This window comes from Trichosurus vulpecula, chromosome 4 (assembly GCF_011100635.1).
Source record: "Trichosurus vulpecula isolate mTriVul1 chromosome 4, mTriVul1.pri, whole genome shotgun sequence".
In the NCBI taxonomy this organism is placed as follows: Eukaryota; Metazoa; Chordata; class Mammalia; order Diprotodontia; family Phalangeridae; genus Trichosurus; species Trichosurus vulpecula.
In genome coordinates, this window is record NC_050576.1 from 168465664 (window position 1) to 168489808 (window position 24145).

The 24145-nt window shown below is 36.7% G+C and overlaps 1 protein-coding gene across 1 annotated transcript in view; it reads right to left on the reverse strand.

Annotated features, from left to right (window-relative positions):
* The window catches only part of MED13 (mediator complex subunit 13), an 86682-nt gene that overhangs the window by 17933 nt on the left and 44604 nt on the right, over nt 1-24145 (reverse strand). Inside the window, exons 10-19 of the mRNA XM_036755966.1 lie at nt 22035-22251; nt 20667-20748; nt 17879-18000; nt 10552-10642; nt 10221-10435; nt 9747-9943; nt 7983-8899; nt 3596-3763; nt 3151-3374; nt 343-532 (exon numbers count right to left, since the gene is read on the reverse strand). Of these exons, the coding sequence (XP_036611861.1) occupies nt 343-532; nt 3151-3374; nt 3596-3763; nt 7983-8899; nt 9747-9943; nt 10221-10435; nt 10552-10642; nt 17879-18000; nt 20667-20748; nt 22035-22251 (2423 nt within the window). The remainder of the gene's footprint in view (nt 1-342; nt 533-3150; nt 3375-3595; nt 3764-7982; nt 8900-9746; nt 9944-10220; nt 10436-10551; nt 10643-17878; nt 18001-20666; nt 20749-22034; nt 22252-24145) is intronic.

The window sequence follows — 24145 nt, forward strand, 5'->3', positions numbered from 1 at the left end:
AAGTGAATGTTGAAAAACTATCTTTACATGTAATTGGAAAAAAATAAAATGCTACTAAATAGAAATAACAACAAAATTCATTTTTATGTTGATGAATTCTACAAGACAACAGTAATGTAGTTTGTACTATCCTTAGAGTGAACAATGAATTGTAGGATGTTGTACAAGCTCAAGTCTCTGATTTCAATCCATTCATAAAGTTACTAACCTTGAGTTATAAGTAAAAATCCTTCATGCTTTTCAGGCCCAATAATCAAAGAATGCATGTCACATATGTGAATAGTTTGTAATTCCCAAATAATTCCCTTTCCACCATCCCCTGCAGTAATATAAATTCAGTACCCAGGTCGTATCTGCAGACTTGTGCATACAGCTTGAGTTTAGCAAATGCTTCATTGTTGCCATCAGCTGCTTGAGAAAACCATTCAGTTACCAACTTTTCTGAAAGTTTCTTTGAAGCAGTAGATCCAACTCTCATGATCCCATCAGCCAATAATCGTGAAATGGGTCTATGTTGTCCTAATCGACAGGACTACATAAAGAGAACAACAAAACTAGTGAATTCATCATAGTATATACAGACACATGTTTTTTTGAAAGCATTTGTTAAAAAATAAGGAAAAATCATCCCCTTAGTCCCTTTTAAAGGAAAGCCAAAGGCCTATGGCACCAAGGTTAGCAATAATGATACATGCTGTTAGAGGTCTAGCTTGGGAATTTTAGATACACTCATTTTTTCTCACTCAAAATTATAATACCACACATTGATGATTAAAGTGAAGTAGCAAGGAATTAATTACAGCAATATTACTTGTCTGGTTATTTTAATTGCATCTGACTTTTCCTGATACCATTTCGGCTTTTCTTGGCAGAGATACTGGAGTGGTTTGCTATTTCCTTCTCCAGCTCATTTGACAAATGAGGTAACTGAGGCAAATGGGATTAAGTGGCTTGCCCAGAGTCAAACAGCTAGGAAGTGTCAGGCCAGATGAGTCTTCCTGACTCTAGGCCCAGCACTCTCTCCACTGTGCCACCTAGTTGCCCTGCAAAACTACATTACTTGGTAATAATAAACTGTAAAATGCAGAAACAGATGGGCAATAAAAAATGTTTAGACATTTAAATTGAGTATTTAGCCTTTATTTGAGAGGCAATGTGATATATAGCAGATAAAGGGGCTGGTCCTAGAGTCAGAAAGACTACTGTGTTTTCAAGTCCTCCCTCTAGTATACACTAGCTGTATAACAATGGACAAATCATTTAACTTCCCAGGACCTCAGGTAAGAAACTAAATGGTGAGAGAGTTGCTGATCCAAATGATTGGAGGAAAGTTTCTACACACATAAAATCAGAGATACTTCCCCCTTCCCCAAAATTACCTTAAAATGCCAAAATAATATCAACAACAAAAATCTATACTGAAATAAATGAAATTCTTAATACCTCTATATAGTTGTCATTATGTGTACATGTTTGAAATTTATGATCAGTTGGAAGATCTTGCTTAAGTTCTTATAGAAATTGTCTTCCTGGTATATTTAAGGTAAATAAAAATATACTAAAATGAGAAAATACAACCCTTAGTACTATATATGTATGTGTACACAAACACCCCAACCTTAACTTCATCCACACAAACTGACAAGATGCATACTTGAAATAACTGGTAAGGAAGCAAGTCAGGAAAAACAAAGAATTCTAATTTTAGGGCTGAAACATCCCCTTTATTTTACAAATTAGGAAACTAGAGTCCAAAGAGACCCAGTGACTTACCTATGGCCACAGAGCAAGCCAGGGCCAAAATCATAATAATACAATACTAAGGGTTGTATTTTCTCATATATATCCTCTTCATCCCTTTCCCAAATATAAACATAAAGCCAATCTGTCAGTTATAAAGTAACATATTATTCTTCATACACAACATATGCTATAAGTTGTTATGATGGCAGGTCATGCTATTCCACTCTCCCCTGAAAACTTTGTGTGAACTATGAAACATCTGAAGTCAGCTGCTTAAGTTTACGGGTGCAATGGATCAGCTTTTCTTTCAATTTAACAAATATTTATTAAATATCTATTACCTACAAGGTAGAATGGAATAGTGGATGGAAAAGCGACCCTGGAATTAGAAAATCAGGCTACAAGTCCTCTCACTTCTGACATACTAGAATTTTGAACTTACACAAATTACATAACCTGAGTATACCACGCCAATTCTCTAAGACTATAAATTACAAATGAGTTGTCAATGTGCATTAGTAGAACAATCCTATAATGATGATATCACAGTTCTAGACCAAAAAAACAAGTATAAAAAGCACTGTGATAGACGTTATAGACATAAAGACAAATGAAAAACAGTTCTTGATTGCAAGGAATTTCTACTATGCGATGTAATATTTACATAGATTAGTCAATATAAGATGGCCTGAAGGAGAAAATACTAATAACTAGAAGGAGCGAGAAAGCGTCCCCCAAGGACATGAAACCTGAATTTAACCTTAAAGTTAAATGCTGCTAAGAAGCAGGAGACAGAATGTCAAGTCCAGGTAACAGCAAGGCCAGTTTAGTTGGAATGTAGAGTGTGTGAAATCAGTTAAGCACAGTACCAGGTACCATGATAGTGTTGGAATGACAAGGGTGAAACAAGTTCTTTCCTTCAAAGAATGTACAGTCTAAATGGAGAGATAACATACATATGAGTATATAGATACTGTAAACAAAATGAATATAAGGAATAAATGCAAAACAGTTTTAGGCGGAAGGGCACTAGCAATGGGGGGACGGGGAGGGGATGGTGGGCATGGGAGGAGAGGACAAAGGAAAGGAATTCACTGAGCTAAATATTAAAGGAAACTGGAATTACAAGACGCAAAAGATGAGGTGAGAGTGCGTTCTGAACACCGTTCAGCCAGAGCAAAGGTGTGAAGGTGGAACATGTAGTGTCATGTGCACAAAATGGTAAGTAGGCTAGTAAACTAGATCACAGAGTGTGGTGAGGCCCATGTGAGAAACTGAACACCTGGCCACTTTGGCATCAATAGCACCACATCTTAATTGAGTCTCCTGCCTCACAGGTTAGGTTTAGATAGCAACACAAAGTATAAGATATTTTAAAATCCCATACCTCTCACTTTGAACACATACCTCATATATTGCAGTAAGATCTCTAAAAAAGGTTTTTGCTCCATTCAGAAGGGCTTCATTCTCTGGACATAGTACAACATATGCTATATCTCTTTGAGATCCATAAGGTTCTAGCATCAGCCTCTCCCAATAAGGCAAGGCAAATGGAGAGAGCACCAGAAAATCATAATCATATCCCAACAAAAATGTGGGAATTGGCAGTGGTTCTGGGGACTCATCAGTTCCTTTAAAAAAAAGAAAAGTGCATTAAGAGCATATGCATAAGTAGAAGAAATTGACTCTTAGATTAATATGAAGCAGTGTACAAAACTAAAAATTAAGTTATTTAATTGGGGCCACTACAGATTTTTTAAAAAATTTATTAAAATTTAAATAAAGATCTCACAAAAGATCACAGTAATTTAAGGACCCTTAGCCAATCAATAATTCCATACATGTTATTTACCATATGAGCCTCGGCCAGCCATTTTATGAAACTGTTGCCAAGTAAGAGGACCTTGGACTCCCCAAGATCTCACTGTTCGTTTTTTCTGAATGGCATCTTGAAGTACTGGCTGAAGGGACAGGAGCATTCGAAGGATATCCTGTGAACACTGCATGCTTACATCTATAGCTATAAGAAGGATACAAAAATAAGAATTATCTTAGCTCTATGATATCAATAAAATATTAAGTTATTAAATCCAGCAGAATCATTCACTATCATGAATATTTAAATTTCTACTTATAAAGAGCCTATTTCTGCAAAGAACTATCTGGAAAAATTTGGACAGATAATTCTTCTAGGGACCTACAACAACAACAAAAAAAACCAAACTCCTATAATTCTGATATTTGATAAAACTGAACTATACAAGTTGTTCTTTGACTTCACAACTTAATCAAATTCATTTCTTTTCCTCTGTCTTTTAGACACATTAAACTGCTCACAGAATTTCCATATTAATCTTATTTATAAATCAACAGTCCTGGTGAAAAAAAGTCTACATAGTGAGGATAGAGACATTAACTCTAACCTGGATTTTGGAATTCTCTTGTGATATAATTTTCCTACAGTATCATGAAAAATAGATAACTCTAGAAACTCTGGTATAGAGCTATATGATACCTCACAGGCCTGTTCAAACTACTAACATTCAAGTCAATTTTTTTTATTCAGCTATTCAGTTACTGCTTAATCTACAGATTGCCCATGCCCCCATTTCTTTTTCCTTTTTGTGACCTGCCCTTCAGTATTTCATTACTTTAATCACATGCGTTTAAGAAGGAAAGGTTGCTGAGTTGGAGTCAGGAGAGACATGGTCTTGAATCCCACCTCCTATATAATTATGAGAAAGTCACTTAACTCCTGAATCCCTCTGAGTCTCAATTTCCCCATCTGCAAAACTGGCAAAGGTACTGTTTTTAATGTCTATCTTCCCAGAGCTATTTAGGATCAAATAAGAAGGTAAATTGTAAATTGTATAGAGTTTTATGTCAGCTATTAAGAAAGGATAATTTTGCTGAGTTCCCTTCTTCTCCTAACTTTCTAAAAAACAATGGCTAAGGAAGAATAAAATAAAATCATTAGCTACAAGGAAGGTGTAGAATGCAAATTTACATTATCACTGCCATGCCATTTCAGTTCCCCGCTTCCATAACCATGATATAATCACTTCTTCTCCCAGTACTCTTCTTCTCCCTAACTCAGTTGCCTTCCAATTTTGGCCTGATATTACCCTTAATTCAAACATTTTAGTTTTAATTTCCCCTCAAAGCAGTATCATTTATACTCCAACTTAAATCTGTTAAATACCAAAATATTCCACCCTATTTGTTTTTATTTAAGTAAATACTTTACAGTAAGACCATGAAATAACATTTTTACTATTTGGGACACAAAATAGTTCCCTATCTCAGTGAATTCCAATATTACTTTGGTTTTGATTTCATGATATATCCTTTTGGGGGAAAAGGAGTAGGGCCCAGACCTGTGGTTTCTTTGATGCAGCAAATGCCTGTGAAGGAAATTCTCTCTACCAATACAGATCAGCACCTTCTCTGTAATTTATGGTTTTAGAGAGTTGCCTAGGGCACTGAGAGGGTAACTGACTGACTAGTCCAGGTCACAGAGCTGGCATGTATCAGGGACCTCCAGGAAGTCATTATGTCTCTGAGACTAAGTCTTCATGGCAAGCCAACACCTCTATTCCAAATGAAATTACAAATGCAGATTATTATAATTAAAATGTACAGTTTCATAACAACTTAAAACGGATTTGTTAAAAAACAGTCTTGGGAATCACTGAATTAGCAAAACTAAACCAACACAAGACAAAACAATTCAAGGTCCACATTTTGAAACAATTTTTTTTAAATAAATGTTAGCTCTTAATTACAAGTGATCCCTGAAAGTAATTCCTGAGACATACTTTAACAGTAAGGTATTGCTCAAATGAAAAATGCTTTCTCCAAAGTTACTAATGATGTCTTAACTGTCAAATCAAACTCCTCCCCCCACCCTCAATGCTTACCCTTATTGATCTGAGGATGTAACCCTATTGACCACCCTCTCGTCCTAGATATTCTCTCCACAGTGGGTATCGATGACACAACTTTCTTTTGGTTCTCCTCCTGCCTGTCTTGATTGCTCCTTCTCAATCTCTTTTAAAGGATGATCTTACATAGCATGATCCCTATTTGTAGATATACCCAAAGGTCCTGGGACCCTATTTCCTCTCAGTTACCTCATCAGCTTTCATGAGTTTAATTGATCTATGTATCTAGTCAAAGCCTGTTCCCCTTTCTCAGTCTCCTTTGCTGGAAACTCATCAGGTCACACCCACTAACTTGCGGGTGAAACACAAAGCTCTATTCTGGGGGCTCTTTTTTCTCTCTCTGCTACTTCACTCTGTGCTCTCATCAGCTATGTATTTCATTATCATCTCTATGCTGATGATTTCTCAGATCCAGTTATCCTGCCCTAATCTCTCTGCTGACCTCCAGTCCCAAATCTCCAACTTCCTTTCACACATCTCAAACTGGATGTCCAGTAGGCACCTTAAATTCAACATATCCAAAACTGAACTCATTATCTTTCCTCCTAAGTTCTCCTCCACTCTACCCTCCCTATTACAATAGAGGGCAACACCATCCTCTCAAGTCCCCCAGGCGTCATTCTTGACTCCTCACTGCCTCTCGCCCCCACCCCACCCCACCCCCAATCCAATCTGCTGTCAAAACCTGTAGATTCAACTCTGCAACATCTCTTGAACACATTCCTATTCCCAACCCCTATCCCCCATGGCCATGTCCCCCATGGCCTCCACTCTGGTACTTCATCACCTTAGAGCTGGACTATTACAAAAGCACTACTAGTGGGTCTGCCTACCTTAAGTCTGTACCCACTCCAATCCACCCTCCATTCAACCACTAAAGTGATTTTCCTGAAGCACAGGCTGAACCATGTCACCTTCATGCTAAATTTCCAGTAGTTTCATATGACCCCTAGGATCAAATATGAAATACTTCCCTCTCCATCTTTCCAGTATTCTTATATTTTAAAACCCGCCACATGTTCTTCAATCTAGTGACACTGGCCTTCCTGGCTATTCCACAAAAAAGACACTCCATCTCTCAGCTCCAAGGATGTTTTCTGGTTGTCTCCCAAGCCTGGAATGTTTTCCCTCCTTATCTCTACTTACTACCGGTCCATTCCTTCAAGTTCCGGCTAACATCCCACCTTCTCCAGGAAGCCTTTCAATCTTCTGAATTCTAATGCCTCCCCCTCCATTAATTATTTTGTATGTATTTCCTGTATATAACTTATCTATACATATTTGTTTACTGTCTCCCCCATTAGACTGTGAGCTCCTACCTAGACGTTAAGGGCTGTCTTTTCCTTTTCTTTGTATCTCTAGTTCTTAGCACAGTGCTGTCACATACTTGGTGCTTAATAAATGCTTAATGACTGATTGAAAAAGTCTCTTTCTTAAGCCTTACTTCAGCATTAAAAACTGCTTATTGGGCATTATTTATTTAAAACAGAACTCATCTCCCCTCCTCAGCCTCCAAACTCACTTTTCTGAATATCTTTATTTCTACTGAAAGTATCATAAAGTAATCTACCCTAGGCCAAGTGTACCAGCCTAAGGACAGAATTATTTCCTGTGTGTTGTTGCGAAAACTTTAAATACACAGTCACAGATGGATTGACTTACTGCTAATAAAAAGCACAGAATCATATTATTTAAGAAGTGGGACCTCAGTGTTCATCTAGTGCAATTCACATACAAAATGAATCCCCATTATAACATACCCAACATGTGGTCATTCAGACTAGGCCTGGAGACTTCCAAGGAGGGCGAAACCCACCACCTCTTGAAGCAGCCCATTCCACTTTGGGGCAGCTCTCACCGTTAGAAGTGTTCCCTGACATATTGCCTAAATTGGCCTAATTGCAACTTCTACCAATTCTTTCCATTTCTGCCCCTAGGGTCAAAGAGAACAAGTTTAATCCTTTCCCTACCGAAACAGCCTTTCAAGTACTTGAAAGCATCTATCATAACCCTGCCTAGTCTTCTCTTCTTCAGGCTAAACATTTGCAATTCCTTCTTCATATGAAGAGGAACTCAAGTCACTGGATCCATCTTGTAAAAAGGTACCTAATAATAAAAGCCAGTCTGAGTCTCCCCGAAAAATTTAAAGTAGTACACACCACAATTTCTCATTTAGAGAGATATGCTAGCTATACAAGAAACTCTACATTTTGTAATAGATAAATACTGAAAACAAACAGATATATGGAAGGAAAAAAGTTTTAAAAAACCAAAACATTAAGCTAGCACACTTACCATTTCTTTTGGCCCAGGGATGTAAACATGTAGTTTTCACAAGAGTTTCATCAACTTTTCCTCCTGACATATTATCCATGAACTGACGTCCATGTTCTAATGCAAGGTAGCAGTCATTGCAACAATCCCGTTCTTCAACACGTACCGAGCTGCTAATTACACCAATTTTGGGAATAGGATCTTGGTCTGCTGCTCCAAATGGTGAAAATAAATTAGTGCACTGATCTTGTAGCAATAATATTAACTCATCAGGCAATTTTTCAGGTTCTTTCAGTCCTCCATTGACATGTTCAACAGAGGTAGCCCTGAGAGCTTCAAAACGTTTCTCTGCTTCTTTACCACATTCAGTGTTACGTCCTATGATATCTAGTTCATCTTCAAGAAACAATCCAGAGCTGTTTCCAAATTTTCTGTTCATGACAGCACTGAAGCCACAGGTACACCTATACTGTGCTTCCTGTGTTGGATCTGGAATGTAAACTCCAACATCAGCACCTTTGATGTTCATGTTGCAGACACAGATACAACAACTGTCAAAATTACAGTCTTTGTATAAATTCATTACTGACTCTGAAAGAATGAGGTTTACGTAAAGACTATGTGCTTCAGGGATGGATGGAACAGTTGCAGGCTCAACAGAATTTAGGGGTCTACACGTTGATGGGGTGGAAGCTGGTGAATACAAGTCTGAATTCTCATATTTGACTGAGCCTTGAGCACTGGCAGGCCCACCAGCTCCACGAGGTGTACGAGGTGTCCTTGGTGTTCGTGGAGTTGGAAATCTAGGGGTGGAGGGGGAAGGAAGAATCCCTGCTCCACTATTACTGGGAGGTGCACTACTTGGAGGCATCCCAAAAGGAGTATGAGTTTGAGGAGTATAAGCAGGGCCATATTCTTGATCCATAGCACTTCCATCACTGTAACATTCCCCAGATGAGAAGTTCATATAGAAAAATAAAATTTTTAAAAAAAAAAAAGGAAAAAGAGAAAATGAAATTAGAATTGAGAAATATTCATAATTATTTAAAAAAAAATATGGTTTGACAACTAGTACAATTAAAAAAAAAATCTATCCCTATGGTACCCAGTCTACACAATTAAAAAATTGTCAACAACACTTCTTTAGGAAGAAAGGTTAATATTTCAGCCTCACACAAAATATCTAGAAAGGACTTGTCAAAATAAATGAAACACACACAACTGTAATGTAATAAGTAGCATCCATAGGACTATAGATTTATGAAGGCATAAATCTAGCCCCCTCATTTTAAATATGAAGAAACAGGTGAAAGAGATTAAGTGACTCACCAAAAGTCACACAGCTAATAAGTATCTAAGGCATGATTTGAACCCTAGAATTGCACCATCTAGCTGCCTTACATACAATCACATCCAAAACACCTACAAGTGTCTCGAATATGAAATTTGTACAGGTATAATAGGACTACATGATTCAAGAAGCAATAATGATCACTATTAAAAAAAATTATTAGATGATTCTCTTCCCTAATTAAAGATATGAGGCAGTGAATCAAAATACACCATTAGTTTAGGCATGCTAAGAAAGATGTTTTGGAAGAAATGAATGCCCAATGTCATATTATTTACCCAAAAGCATTTTTTAATATATCATCAATTTTTGCTGCTACAAACAGAAATTAAAAACTGGAAAAACCTGGGAGGAGTTAGTCTTTTTTAAAAAGCCATACACAATGTATTTCTCTCAAGATTCAGTTTTATACAACACATGGATATAAATCATACCCCTCTTTGATGAAAGGCATGGTGGGCCCTGGAGGAAGCAACTCTAATTTCCCAACAGTCCAACTTTGCCGATAAATGCACTCTTCTGGAAGCTTGATAGGAGGCAAACACTGGCTGGGGAGTGTTTTTAGAGGTGCAAACATGGAACATCCCACCAGAGCTTGACAATTTTCCAGTTTATAGACATATGAAAAATCCTATAAGATAAAAATTCAAACTTACAATGTCTTACTTTTCTAACTTCAAAGAGAGGTAGTTAAGTACTTAGTCAATTTTAAGTGGAAATTTTAAAAAATCATAAATAAAGGTTTCTTAATCCAAATCCAGTCATTTTCTAACAAGGAAATTCTACTATTACAATTCTATTAATAATAAATTTGGGAGGAAAAAAGTATAGTCAATGCCAAAAGTTAGTATTGTTAACTACAAGACTGTAAAGATTTATGAAAATTTCTTTTGCATAAACTCATTTACCTTAATTTCAGAAGGTTTGGGACTACAGAATCCTTCATCAACCTCAATTTTGAATTGGGCTCCTATACTGGAACTATTTCCATCTAGGATAGTTCCTCCAGGTGTAGTATCCATACTGCCATATTCCTTGTTGTTCATATTCATTGGGGAAAATCCCATAATATGTTGTTCCAATGATGGTGGTGTTGGATACATCTTATGAAGATCTGCAGTGCCTATCAGAAACACACATTTGATATAAAATAGACATCAAGAGAATGTTTAAAATTAAAAGTGGCCAACTTAAGATTTCATCTATTTAAAAATACAACAAATTATTTAGGGAACTTACTTATGCATGATAGTGGATCCAAATTTCCTGCCTTTGACTCCTTGCAATTAGATTTCTCGTCTGAGCCATTCAGTGTTTTTTTAGAGCCAGGCTATTAAAAAATTTACATGAAAGTTTTTATTTGGTGCAATTTTGGGTCATTAATAATTCAAAATGAATGCCTGCTCAACAAAACATTTGTTTTATTTGTTAAACATTTACTAAGCACCTAACAAGTATAGTCTGTGAGGTGACAGTAAAGACATAAACTTTAGAAAAGATGCATTCCCAGTTTTCACGTAGCTTATAGTCCAAAAGGATAAGACTGACACAAATATAAATGACTATAATACATTATAAAACTACATGGCCAGTACATTAGAGTTACAAAGCAAAAGAGTATTTTTATGAGGCGTGAGGAGGAAAGCTTTTATCAGAGGAAGGGAAGACTACATGGAAGAGGGTAGAATTTGAATTGGGTTTTTATAGGTTTGGTAGGGATTTAAGAAGTGTGGGATGGAGGACATTCTAACTGGGTTCAGTATAAGCAATAAAGGTAGGACAGCAAAGAGCAAATTAGCAACACAATGTAGTGGGAGCATTGACCACTTGGAGGGGAGAAATATAGTCTTGAAAGATAGGATGGTGACAAAGTAGAAAGGCCATGAATGACAGGAATTTGAACTTCGTAGGCAATAGGGAGCCACATAATCAAATCAATGCATTAAGAGCAATTGTTCTAGCATCCACATGTAGGCTACACTGGCGGGGGCAAGAGTGTGGAGTAAGAAAGACCTATCAAGAAGCTTTTTCCAACAACACCCAATCTCTAATTAATAAGAGGCTAAAGAGTATGAACATTTTAAAAAATTGCAAACTACAACCACATTAAACCACACCCCAAATCACTAATAAGAGAGATGCAAATTACCACCCACATCCAAACTAAGATTACAAAAATCGAGAATACTAGAGGGGCTCTGGGCCAACAAGAAAAAGAATATACTGCTGATAGAGCTGTAAAATAGTTCAATTGTTCTAGATTTCAATTTAGAATCATGTAAGAAAAGTCACTAAACTGTCTTTATTCTAGCAATTCTACTTCTGAGTATATACCCTAAGGAAGTCTTCAAAGACAGAAACAAAATCTAATATACACTAATATTCATAGCTGGAATCATAATTTCATGAGGGGCCCAGGACATCCATGCTCACTTCTATCCTGACTCTTGGGGCTTTCCCCTTCATTACCAGCAGCCTTCTCACCCTAGAGATGCCTCTACTCTTGAGTTCTTGTCTCTGATTGGTGGGGCCCTGGATGGAATCACCATTTCATTAAGTGTGTAGGCCATCTATGCTCATTTCTCTCTTGGTTCCACTTCTGACTCTGGACAAATTTAGGGCCCTTACTGCTATAAGACAATCCTTTTATACCTCCTTAACTAACTCTAAGTTAGTTCATGACAGCACTGAAGCCACAGGTACACCTATACTGTGCTTCCTGTGTTGGATCTGGAATGCATCTATCCAACTCACCATACTTTCTGCCAATATTTCCTCTTCCATTTCTGTCTCGCATGAAGAGGTGGGAGGTGGCCCTTCTTACCAAGATTAACTCCTCTAATCTGCATAAGTGAATTCATTTCATCAGTGTTCTCTAGTAGACTGGCCCCTCTATCATCCCCACTCTCTCAATCATCTTCAATATCTCTAAGTATACTAGCTGCTTCACTATTGCATACAAATATATGCATTTCTCCTCATCCTCAAAAAACTTAATTGATTTCATCTCCACCATTGTCCCACATCTTTCTTGCCCTTTGTGGCTAAACTCCTTGAAAAAAGCCAAATGTGTGCTTTCCTCATACTCTTGACAGTCTACAGTATGATTTCTATCACACTGTTCCACCAAAACTGCTCTCATGTCTGACATGATCTCTTAATTACCAAATTCAAAGGCCTTTTCTCAATCCTTATCCTTCTTGAAATCTCTTCAGCCTCTGACACCATCAATCAACCTCTCCTTGATTCCCTCTTCTCTCTAGGTTTCATAACACTATCCTCTCCTGGTTCTCCTACCTATCTCATTACTTTCTCAGTCCAGCATAACTATTAACCATGGGTGTCCCACAGGATTATCTGTCCTGGGACCTCTTCTGTTCTCCTTCTATACTATTTCACTTATTGATCTATCAGCTACCAGGGATTCAATTATCATCTCTATGCAGATGATTCACAGATCTACATATCTAGCCCCAACTTCTCCCCTGACTTCCAACTGAGCATCTCCAATTGCCTACTAGACATCCCCAAGACATCTTCAACCATGTCCAAAACTCATTATCTTCCCCCCGCACACCATCCATCCTTCCAAACTTCCCTATTACTATTAAAGGCACCATCATCACCCAGGCATCATCATCAATTCCTCTCTCTCACCCTTCATGTCTAATATGAAGGCAAGGGCTGTCAGTTTTACCTCTGCAGTATTTTTTTTTTGTATACTCCCCTTTCTGTCCTCTGACACTGCCACCACCCTGGTGTAGGATCTCATCACCTTAAGCCTGGATTATGGAAATGGACAGCTGGTTAGTCTCCCTGCCACAAGTCTCTATTCCCTCTATTCTAACCTTCACTCAGTTATCAAAGTAATCTTCTTAAAGCACAGACCTGACAATGTCATTTCTTCCCTTACTTTTCGCACCACCTCCTCACCTACTCAGTAAACTCTAACATCTCTTTATCACTTCCAGGATTAAATATAAAATCATTTGTTTGGTATTGAAAAACCTTCATAACCAATATACCCCTCCCACATTCCCAGACTTCTAACACCTTAGCCCCCCCACCCTTACACTTCAGTCCATCAACACTGGCCACCAGGATCTTCCTCACTCCACCCTTGTTACTAAAAGCATTTCACTAGCTATTTCCTAGTGCCAAGAATTCTCTCCCTATCTCTTCCTTCCAGCTAAAATCCCACCATCTACAGAAATCTTTCCAGATCTACCTTAATTCTAGTACTTTCTCTCTGTTGATTAATTACCTTTTATCCTGTATGTAGCTTGTTTACAAAGTTATTTGCATGTTGTCTTCCCCTATTAGATTGTGAGCTCCCCAAGAACAAGAACCCTTTTTAATCTTTGTATCCCTAATGCTTAGTAGGGTGCCTAGCCTGAAGTAGGTGCTTAATACATATTAACTACATTTTCTTACTTCTCCCCAACAGCCTTGCCCCTGCCACCCATAACCGATCACTTTCCAGTTCCCTTTTATAAACTGTCTTCCTCCATTAGTATACAAGTCCTGTGAGGGTAGGAACTGTCTTTTTGCTTGTATTTGTATTCCCAGCACTCAAGGGTACCTAGAACATACTAAGTGCTTCATAAATGTTCTATTATGACATATAAACAGCACCTTCTAACAAATAACTGGAGGGGTGAGGGGGGATGGGGGCTCTGGATGACAGGATAGATTGAAAGAATAGTTAATGGTTCAATGTCAATGTAACAGGAGGACCCTGAGTGGAGTTTTCCAAGGATACGCACCTTACCTTGTGCTAGCTGACATTTTTATCAATAATTTGGACAAAGGAATAGATGGCATGCTCACCATATATGAAAATGACACAAATTTAAGAAAGACAGTTAACATATTAAAAGGCAAGAGTCAGGATCCAAAAAGAGATCGACCGGCTGGAGTCATTAGGCTGAATATACTAAGATAAAACTCAACTGGGATAAATGCAAATATAAAATAAATAAATGCAATTAAATGCCAATACAAAAAAAAATCAACTTCATAAATATGATATGGGGCAGGTATGGTTAGACAGCAGCTGTTCTGAAAAACATCTGGAGGTTTTAGAGACCACAAAGTTAATGACTCAGCAGTCTGTTTGACGCTAGGGGGGCAGAGGAGGAGGAATTAATGTGATCATGGATGGCACTGAGAGGCATAGTTTCCCCACTGGATTCTGTCCTATTCAGACCTCATCTAGAGTACTGTTTTCAGTCCGGGTGTCAGTTTACCAAGGCTACTGATAAGATGAAGAAGAATGTCTACAGGATGGCAACTAGAATGGTGAATGGCTTTGAGTCCACATTATGTAAGAATCAGTTGGAGAAACTGGGCATAGAAAAGAGAAGGAAGACTCAAGGCTGGGGGTAGGAGAGATGACACATAATAGCCATCTTCTTGCATTTGAAGGGCTGTCATACAGATGGATTAACTTTTTCTGATTCCAGAGGCCAGAAACAAATGGTAGAGGTTACAAAGAAGTTTATTTAGGCTTACTGTCAGGGGAAAACTACCCAACAGTTAAGAGCAATTCCGAAAGTAGAATGGGCAGTCTCAATTAATGATGGGATCTCCCTCCTTGAAGATCTTAAAGCAGTGGATAGGTGACAAACTTATTGGTTATGTTACTGTGGGGATTCCTTTTGTGTATGGATTAGAGTAGATAGCCACTACAATAACTATGCTCATCTACTGTGGAATCAGACATCTAGGTGGCTCAGTGAATAGAGTACCTGGCCTAGAACCAGATAGACTCATCTTCAAATCTAGCCTCAGATACTTACTAGCTGTGTGACCCTGGGCAAGTCATTTAACCTTGTTTGCCTCAGCTTCCTTATCTGTCAAATGAGTTGAAGAAGGAAATGGCAAACCACTCCAGTATCTTTGCCAAGAAAACTGCCAATGGGGTCTCAAAAAAATTGGACACAACTGAACAACAACACTGGGGAATTTCTGAAAAAACTATAGCAAATTAATATAATGAAGTATTGTTGTATAGTAAGAAATAATAAAAAAATTCAGAGAAAATACAAAAGATCTTTACCAGCTCACACTGAGTAAATAATCAGTGTCAAACGAATATGCATAATAACTATAGAAAGGTAAGTAAAAAAATCACTAAAAGGGAAGCTTTATCATGGAAAAAAGCAATAAAGGGCCTGGAGAAGAAATAATGAAATCTAACCATCATGGAATAGAGGTAGAGAACTACTAGATTACAATACTGCTTATGTTGCTAAATGCAGTCACTCTATTTGATGTTTTTACTAATTTTTTTCTTTGTCAAAAAAGAGGGTTCAGTGTGAGTAGAGTGTTGAAATGACTAATATAAATAACACTTTCTCTTTCCCCTCTTTAAAAAAAAATCTGTTGCAACAGTACATAAAGACTTGTACTACAGATATGGTTTGTAGGGAAAGATGTGTGATATTAATATATTGAATATATAAGATTAGAAAGGAAATTTATTGAAAGTTATTAAAAACATTTTTTAAATTTCATGAACACCAGGTTAAAAATCCCTGTTCTAGTATAAGAAAGGTACCATGCACCTTAATCTCCCAAGTTGTCTTTTTGCAATTTCTTTTATTGTGCCAATTGATTGTGTCTATATTTCATTAATTTTCCAAAGACATAAGAGTCTAAGGCAGTGTGACCCAAGAATGATTTTTAAATGCAATAAAGATTTAGTTAAAAAATTAAAAACCATTCTTAGCCTGCAGTCTGTACAAAAACAGGAATGAGCAGGATTTGGTGGGATTTGGTTTACCAACCCCTGGTATAGGGAATCTAACCATCATCTGTTTTCTGAAATGGCTGTTTATAGAATTAAATGCTAGAGTTCCCTTTTTAAAATTTTTTGGGGGATTAAAGATGGGAGGGGGGAGTAATGGTGAGGTGGCTAGGAAACTACAAATGTGGAAATACATATTTGTCATACTTGGAGGATATATTGGCTAGCTTTGCTGAACTGGTTTTTTTCTTTGTTACAAACAGTATTTGGGGGAACAGGGAAAGATTCATTGAGAAAAGTATGTTTAGAAACAAAAATAATTAAAACAGAACTAGGGTTTGCCCATTCACAATGAAATTTTCTATAATATGGTGATTTGCAACTTCAAAGGAAGAGTCATTATCACTTATCAGCTTAATGACAACATGAATTTTAACTACTTACATACTTTTTCCTCCATATAAAAAAATAAGGATCTCTAGCTATAATAGCTAGCATTTACGTAGCACTTTAAATTTTGCAAAGCACTTTAAAAATATATTATTTTATTCTCATGACAACCCTCAGAAATATTGTTATCCCTATTTTTTTTAACAGATGAGGAGGCAGACAGAAGTGATTTGCCCTGGGCTACACAGTTACTAAGTGTCTGAGGTCATATTTGAACTCAGATCTTCATAACTCCAGGCCTAGTATTCTATCCATTGTGCTACCTAGCTGCTTGCCTCAAGGAAGGAGATCGTTTACTACAGCTGAAAAAGTACTGCCTTTGGAGTCAAGGGGAATTGGGTTCAAATCCTGCCTCATTACTTACTACCTATGCACTTTGTGGAGACACATCATTTTAACTTTCCTGGGCCTTTTTCCTCTTGTACCGGTATCTCAGAGACCAGCTAATCCAATTCTCTTCTTGGAGGGGAAGCTGGTTTCTGAAATTTCTTCCAGCTCTACATACATGAACCTTTGTTTTTACATCATAGTCATTTCTGTAAATACACCTCCCTCACCCCCACAGAAATTGAGGCTCCCCTTGTAAAAGACAATGAAGCCAAAACATTAGATACAGAGACTACATCTGACAATATATACAACCTTCTGCCCTATGTAGCACTATTTTTAAGGTGTGGGAACAAACCAAAGATAAAGTCTTTTAATGGGCATTTCTATTGACACTAAATTTCCTTCTCCAACGTCTCTGGCATAGTCAAATTAATTCAAAAGTACACAATCACATAGCACAATTTTGTTAATATTAAGAACACTGTATCAGACAGGTTAAATAATATTAAAATGAAATTGATTAGCATGATTCTTACTTCTCCAATTCAGTGGTGTTCCACCTTTTAACTGATTAACTCGTTTGACTGGTTACCCATCTTGGACCACTATTTTAGGAAAGCCCTAGCCATCATGCTTCATTTCCCCTATGCACCCCCAACCTTCTTGCCACAGAGCTCTTTCAGTATCCCACTGCCTCCTCTCCACCCCTCTAGTACTGGAACCAAGAATAAATCAACTCTACCATAGTGCCTGGATGGAGTTTGTCAATCTAATCCTCAAACGATTCTCTCATCATCCCTCCCTGGCCATCACTCCCTTATGTGTGCAGAAATCATAAGGTGCTTTTGCATTTATATCCCAGGTTTACACAGTAATAGTACCACTAGCTCTATTATCCAGTATAACAAGCCCTTCAAAAGTGTCCCATTCAATAATCCAATCCACTAAAAATCTTTTAAAAGAAAGACAAATTTCATGTAAATTCGTGACAAGTCCAGATTAAATGATGGTCCAAAAGGGCAGTGTAACACTCACTGTTAGTTCATCTTCATCAGAATTGAAGAGATTGTCAAGGTCAGTATAAGAGACAGCTAGGTCAGAATCATAAATGAGGCTGGTTGATGGAGGACGGGCATGACCACCAGGACGTTGTGCATCTATAAAATACGAGCAAAAATTATATGATGGGTAATATAACATGCTACTTAAATCAGTTAGAGGAAGCTTCCAACTTATAAAAGAGGCAGTATTCTTAAATTTGGCTTTTGTTTTTTAAAATGCTTTCTGAAACCTTAAACATCTGAAGTTAGGTGTTGTGGCTAAGCTTTTGTGCAACTTTAATCAGCAATGAAGTTGGTTTAATCAGCAATGAAGTTAGAACACCAAACATTTGTAATGAAAAAACAGAAAAAAAAAAAAACAGAAAAAACATAAAACTCACTTAATGTGATTTTTTGCAAAGCACAAATGCAATGAAGAGGAAAAAAGTTTCCTGAAATAACAGAATAAGAATTAGAAAAAAAAAAAAAAAAAAGGAAAAGGAATTAGAGTATTAAAGTCTCAACTTCACACTCAATATAGGAGCCCTTTCTACAATACCCTTGACAGATGGTATGTTAGCCTTTGCTTGAACACTTTTAGGAACAGATCACACTATGTCATGAAAGAGCACATTCAACTTCTAGACACTCCTAAATGCCAAGATTTTTTTCTTGTAATTAGTTTAAACCTTCCTTGTCCTTTCTAATTAAGTTCCACCTGATGGTTCTAAATCTGACTACTAGAGTTCTATAAAAGAAGTCTAACAATTTTAAAATGATTATGCTGGTCTAAATGATCTCCAATTTCCCTTCTAGCTCTAAATCCTATGATTCTAGGTCTCACTTATTTTCCCCTATCAAGTCTTCTCTATTCAGTATCAATATCCCAGGGGTTCCAAATATTCTTCATATAACATTTCACATAATCTAAGCCACCATTCTCTGTAGCAGGGCTTCTTAAACTTTTTCCACTCGCAACCCCTTCAGTGTTTCTTAAACTGTGGGTCACAACCCCATATGGTAGAGAAAAATCCAGTATGACAGCTGGAATAGAACAGCTGTAAGGAATAGTGGATAGAGTGCTAGACTTGGAATCAAAAGAGACATTAGCTTGTGAGAGCATGTGGAAGTTAAAATTCTGTAAGGCTCAACTTCCTCATCTGTAAAATGGGAGTAACAGCTATAGTCCTTTACCTCTTAAGGTAGTTAGGTAGGAGTAACGAGATTCAAGTGAAGTAAGGTATTTAAAGTGCTTTTGCAAACCTTAAAGAACAATATAAATGTAAATGTCAGGTGTTTTTGTTTTTATTTTTAAATAGATGTACATAAGAAAGACTGCCTAAAAAAGGATGGAGCAGAAAGGAGGGTAGTGTGGTACAATGATAATCTCTAAAGGTAGAAGGAAAATGGCAGCACATCTCAGGTGGTAAACATTCAAACGGAAATCTCCCCAATGACATTACTGGACCAAGACATCTTGGATGATGGCCAGAGGCAAACAAGTCAACTGTTCACAGACACCAAGTATTCAAAAGTCTTTCAATTAGTAAATATGAGATTACTTAAGATTCAACTTCTCATTTTGATAATAAAAGTTACTAGAATTCAAGCTGCTTAAACTGATAACGTATAAATGGAAATCTGAAAATAGTATCCAGTAAAGTTGGGTTGTAGAAAAACCAGACATTTTGTGATAAAGACATTCAAGTCTGGACTTCTCAGAGTTTAACACCATTTTTTCTTCTAACTTATAAGATTCTGACTGCAATACACTTCATTCAAGTTCTACAAGGTTCCTGGTCTATTGGCAGAGTGAATTAAAACTCTTCCTCCTTTGAGATGCAACTGTAGGATGGCCTCACCTTTCAGAATTGAACAGAATCCCCAGAGTCACCTTCTGACAGTTTTGCATTTCCTTCAAGGATTCACTGGGATGACAACCAAGGGGATTGTCCAAGGGTGACAACCAAGGCTCTGCAACTCTAAATGTTCTTATACCGTCAAGCTCTCTAACATGTAGTTTCATAGATTCCTACCCAATACATGAACATTTGCACTTTCCGATTCAGATTAGTTTTCTCTTCTACTCTCATGAGTAACTTCACTCAGACACAGAGCTTAGAACTCCATAGGGAGTCCTTAGCAAATAGCTTTTCCCTACCAGTCTATTCACTAATACAATAAAGCACTTTTCCTAACAAGCAGTTAGTTAATACATGTAAAGAAATAAGAACTGTACCCTAAACAAATGAGGTAAAAATGAAATTCAGGTAGTCTGATTTACTGAAGGGTTATTTAGAGGTTGGGGAGAGGAGTTGTAATTTCATTAGTGTAGGAATTCCCTTCACCAAAACAGATCAGCAACTATTCAACAACTGAAAAGTCTTAGAAAGTCTTCTTTCAGAGAGGTTAAGTGACTTGCCTAGGGTCACACAGCAAATATGTGTCAGAGGTGGGACTTAAATCCAGGTCAGCCTGACTCTAGAGCCAGCTCTCTCTACACCATTTTGTCTTTTGATTTACTGAGTTCTGGGAAGGGAAAAAAGGCTTCAAAGATTTCTTATTTTTTAATTCTCTTAAGTGGTTACAGAGGAGTAAATTTCAATGTTTACAATATGAAACTCCATAATCTCAAACTGCTCATAATATAAAGATGTTAATAAACCTAGTATTAGAATTTATATTTAAGTTTTAAGTCAGAAGGCCTTCTTTTTTATTAAGTAGTGTAAGACTTCTATTGCCAAGTTGAAAATAAAAGATATATTCTAAAATATCATTTTTACCTTGCTTGACAGAGGGACTAAATAATGACATAGCATCTTCTTCATGTGATAACACTGTTACATTAGACGTCCCATCCTCTGCCTGCAAATGAGAATGAGGAAAGCATTTAGCACCTTCATTTTAAAAAGCCCTCCAATCTTCAATCAATACATTCATTATAGGAAACACATCAATTCTTCTAGAAATAACACACTATTTAATGATTACCATAACTACAGGAAAATACTGGTAAGTTAAATGTTTGGGGTGGCAGATGTAGGTGTAAAAGTATAGGTTAATAAGCCTGATCTCAGAACAGACTTTGGAAATCAATTAGCTTTTTGATACTGTTGTTGGTTAGCTCTCTTTTTGATCAGTACCAAGTGTGAAAAATATTTTCATAAATGCTAAGTGTAAACTTCCTTTTTGCAATAGCAATACATCAAATACAAACAATTTCTATTTTCATTGGAGTGTTTAATATAAAATAGTTTGGTTTAGAATAATTCAGAGATTGGCTAGTTCCAGCTGATCACTTTACAGATGAGGAAACTGAAACACAGGTGTCACTTGACTTACCCAATGTCACATAGCAAGTTAGGAACAGAATCAGATCTAGAGCCCTAGTCCCCTGAATTATAGACCTTTGTTCTTTTTATTATGTTATGTTATCTATTCTCTGACATGTCTCATACAGCAGGTATTCAAATATCTGTTTAGTTTTTATATTTTCTTTCCTATTGCACTAAATTTAGATGACTAAATTTGAAAACTAGGCTTCAAGCAAAATAGTTCTAATACCCAGCAACTTTACCCTTGATCAGTACAACAAATTAAAATTGTGTTTGGCATAGCTTTGGTTCCATACATTTTATTTCATTCTAATTCTCTGAATATTGGTAATTTGTCTCCAGCATCATTAATCAGAATAGAAGCAGGGTGATAGACGGTGGCTGGGTTTGGTGTCATTAAGACCTCAGTACAAAACCTGCCTTGAACTTAACTTTGTTCTTTTCTTCATTCATTTACTAAACTGTAGAGAGGGTGCAACTGGGGTATGAGGGAAGAGGAGGAGACAGGCCTGATCAACTCAAAATACCCAATTTCCAACCATGAACCTTGACAAACTTACCATATTAGGAATATGTTTTAGAGAGACTAAAAAGGAAAGATTTCCTCATCCATGACCTGTTTAAAGCATTTCAAAACCCCTATATTTTCAACAGTAGCTATCATTTAAAAACTTATTCACTTTTTACAAAATCTTTGCAAGGATAGAATTGCTCTGAATCAAAAAAAAAAGTATAAAAAGAACAAAGAAGAAAAGTTGATGACAATACCCTATAAAATTATCAACCGCCTTTCAAAGCACTATTTTCTCTACTCACCTTATGTTTTTTCCCAGGTTCTCTATCACTGTTCTGCCTATCTTTTTTATTATCAGGAAAAAGAAATTCCACATCTCCATCAACAAATGCATATGGATCAATTTCAGCTTCTTGTTCCATATCAGATACTACTGCTGAAAGATACTGATTTTTACTCTGATACTGTTGCACCAATTCATCAGAAACCTTTAAAGGTTTTTTACATTGCACCATTAACCTGGACAAAATAAAGATAAAATTAGAAAATTTTGTTTCTCTATATCAATACATGCTTTTCTCTCTCCTCCCAAATGCCCCTCCCCAAAATTGGAATCATTCAATTTAAGGAGTCTCAATACCAACCTTGTCTTGGAGACAAGGAAACTGAGGCTTAGAGAACTTATCCAAAGTCTTATGGCTACTTAGTAATAGAAGCTAGGAATGGAACATAGATCTAGTTTAAGCTTTTTTCCATTAAAAATAAAACAGGTTTCCTGAAAGACTACCTTTACTTTGAAATTTGGTAGCATTTAAACATTACCCAATGTACTATGCCTCAAGCCCTTTTCTTAAAGTGTCCCTGAACCTATTTTGCTTTAGTAACAGTGACTGAAGAATCAAAATGGGCTAGTTTTATAGTATTAAACACGATAAAACTTTCTGCTATAAATTGATTATAATAAAAACTATGTATCAATTCATTATTATCTCCTCAAAAGAGCCGTGCCTTTTAATTAATTCTGCTAGGTTAATGGGTGAGGGGGACAGAGAATATATAGGCATAGGTACTCCATTTTGCTCTAAGTTTGAGACCAACAGCTTTACTTGTACTGTACGAGATTAACAAGTGAAACCCAAGAACTCTTGGGACGAATCTGATTGATTCTTACAGAACCAGGGAAGGAGGAACTCCCTCCAGTAAATTTTTTAGCAATTTAGCAGTTAAGTACTAGGGAATTCTCTAAGGCACAAAGAGTGTCAAAGACAAAATTTGAACCTAGATCTTCCTAGATCTAAGCTCAGTATTCTATCCACTATCCTAAGCACTTCTACACAATAAAATATTCAAGTAATATCAAAGAACGATCAGAATTCAGAACATTTCCATAGTTAGAGGTCTCAAGTCCTTATGCGAGGGTGAAAACCAAAGCTGGCAATCTTTTTACACTTGCCATCTCACAAGAGGAAGCTATTGTCTTTGCTACTTCTAATGTCTTTTTTCTTCCTTTAGTACCAAAGGTACTTGTTTTAAGTAAACTCATTTTATAGCATTGATAAAGTAGAGGTCAGATTAATTTTAAAGACTTTATACTACACTGTAAATCGGTTTAACTTGGTGCTTTACCACCACTGACTGGTGAAATGTAGTATTAAAGCCCAGCTTCCTTAGTCATAAATACTCAGTCAAAAGGAGTAAAAATCTGTGAAGCTCTGAGTATGGAAAAACCTATAATCTCCCCTGTGCCTAATATAGTACTTAATGTTAAGTGCTTAACATTTGGGGGAATTCTTATATTCTAGGAAAGGATGGGAAGCACAAAAGGGAGACACCAGTTAAAGAAGTGATTTAAAGTCTACACAAGAATTAGTATTATGACAACTGAAGTATTACAATACTAAAGTAAATGCCACAGACCTTAGGCTACTAGCTTAAACCTATCAATGAAAATTTAAATTCAGACTACCAGATATTTATTCCTTATAAGAAAATAACTGAAGTCAAAGGGAAAACAGGGTTCGCAATTTGACCAACGTTGTAAGAACACATACATTTGATAAATTCAAAAATATCTTATTCTCAGAAATTAGCTAAAATAAGATCTTACAAGGTAACACATTTATAGTACTTCTTCCTCACATGCTTAGACACACATTGATTCTTTAAATTCTCACAATTATTAATAGCTCTATTTCACAGATAAAGAAAAGTTGAAGTGATCTGATGAAGGCCACATGGGCTAGTCAGTGACAGAGTCAGAACTAAATCCCAAGTCTCCTAATTCCTAGTTCAATGTATATTTCAATTTTGACCACAATGCTTTCCCCAAACATTTTACAATTATGTATTTACAAGTGACTAATCACATACACAAGAGTCTGATTATGTAGTATGGAGGCAATGTAGCAAGTGT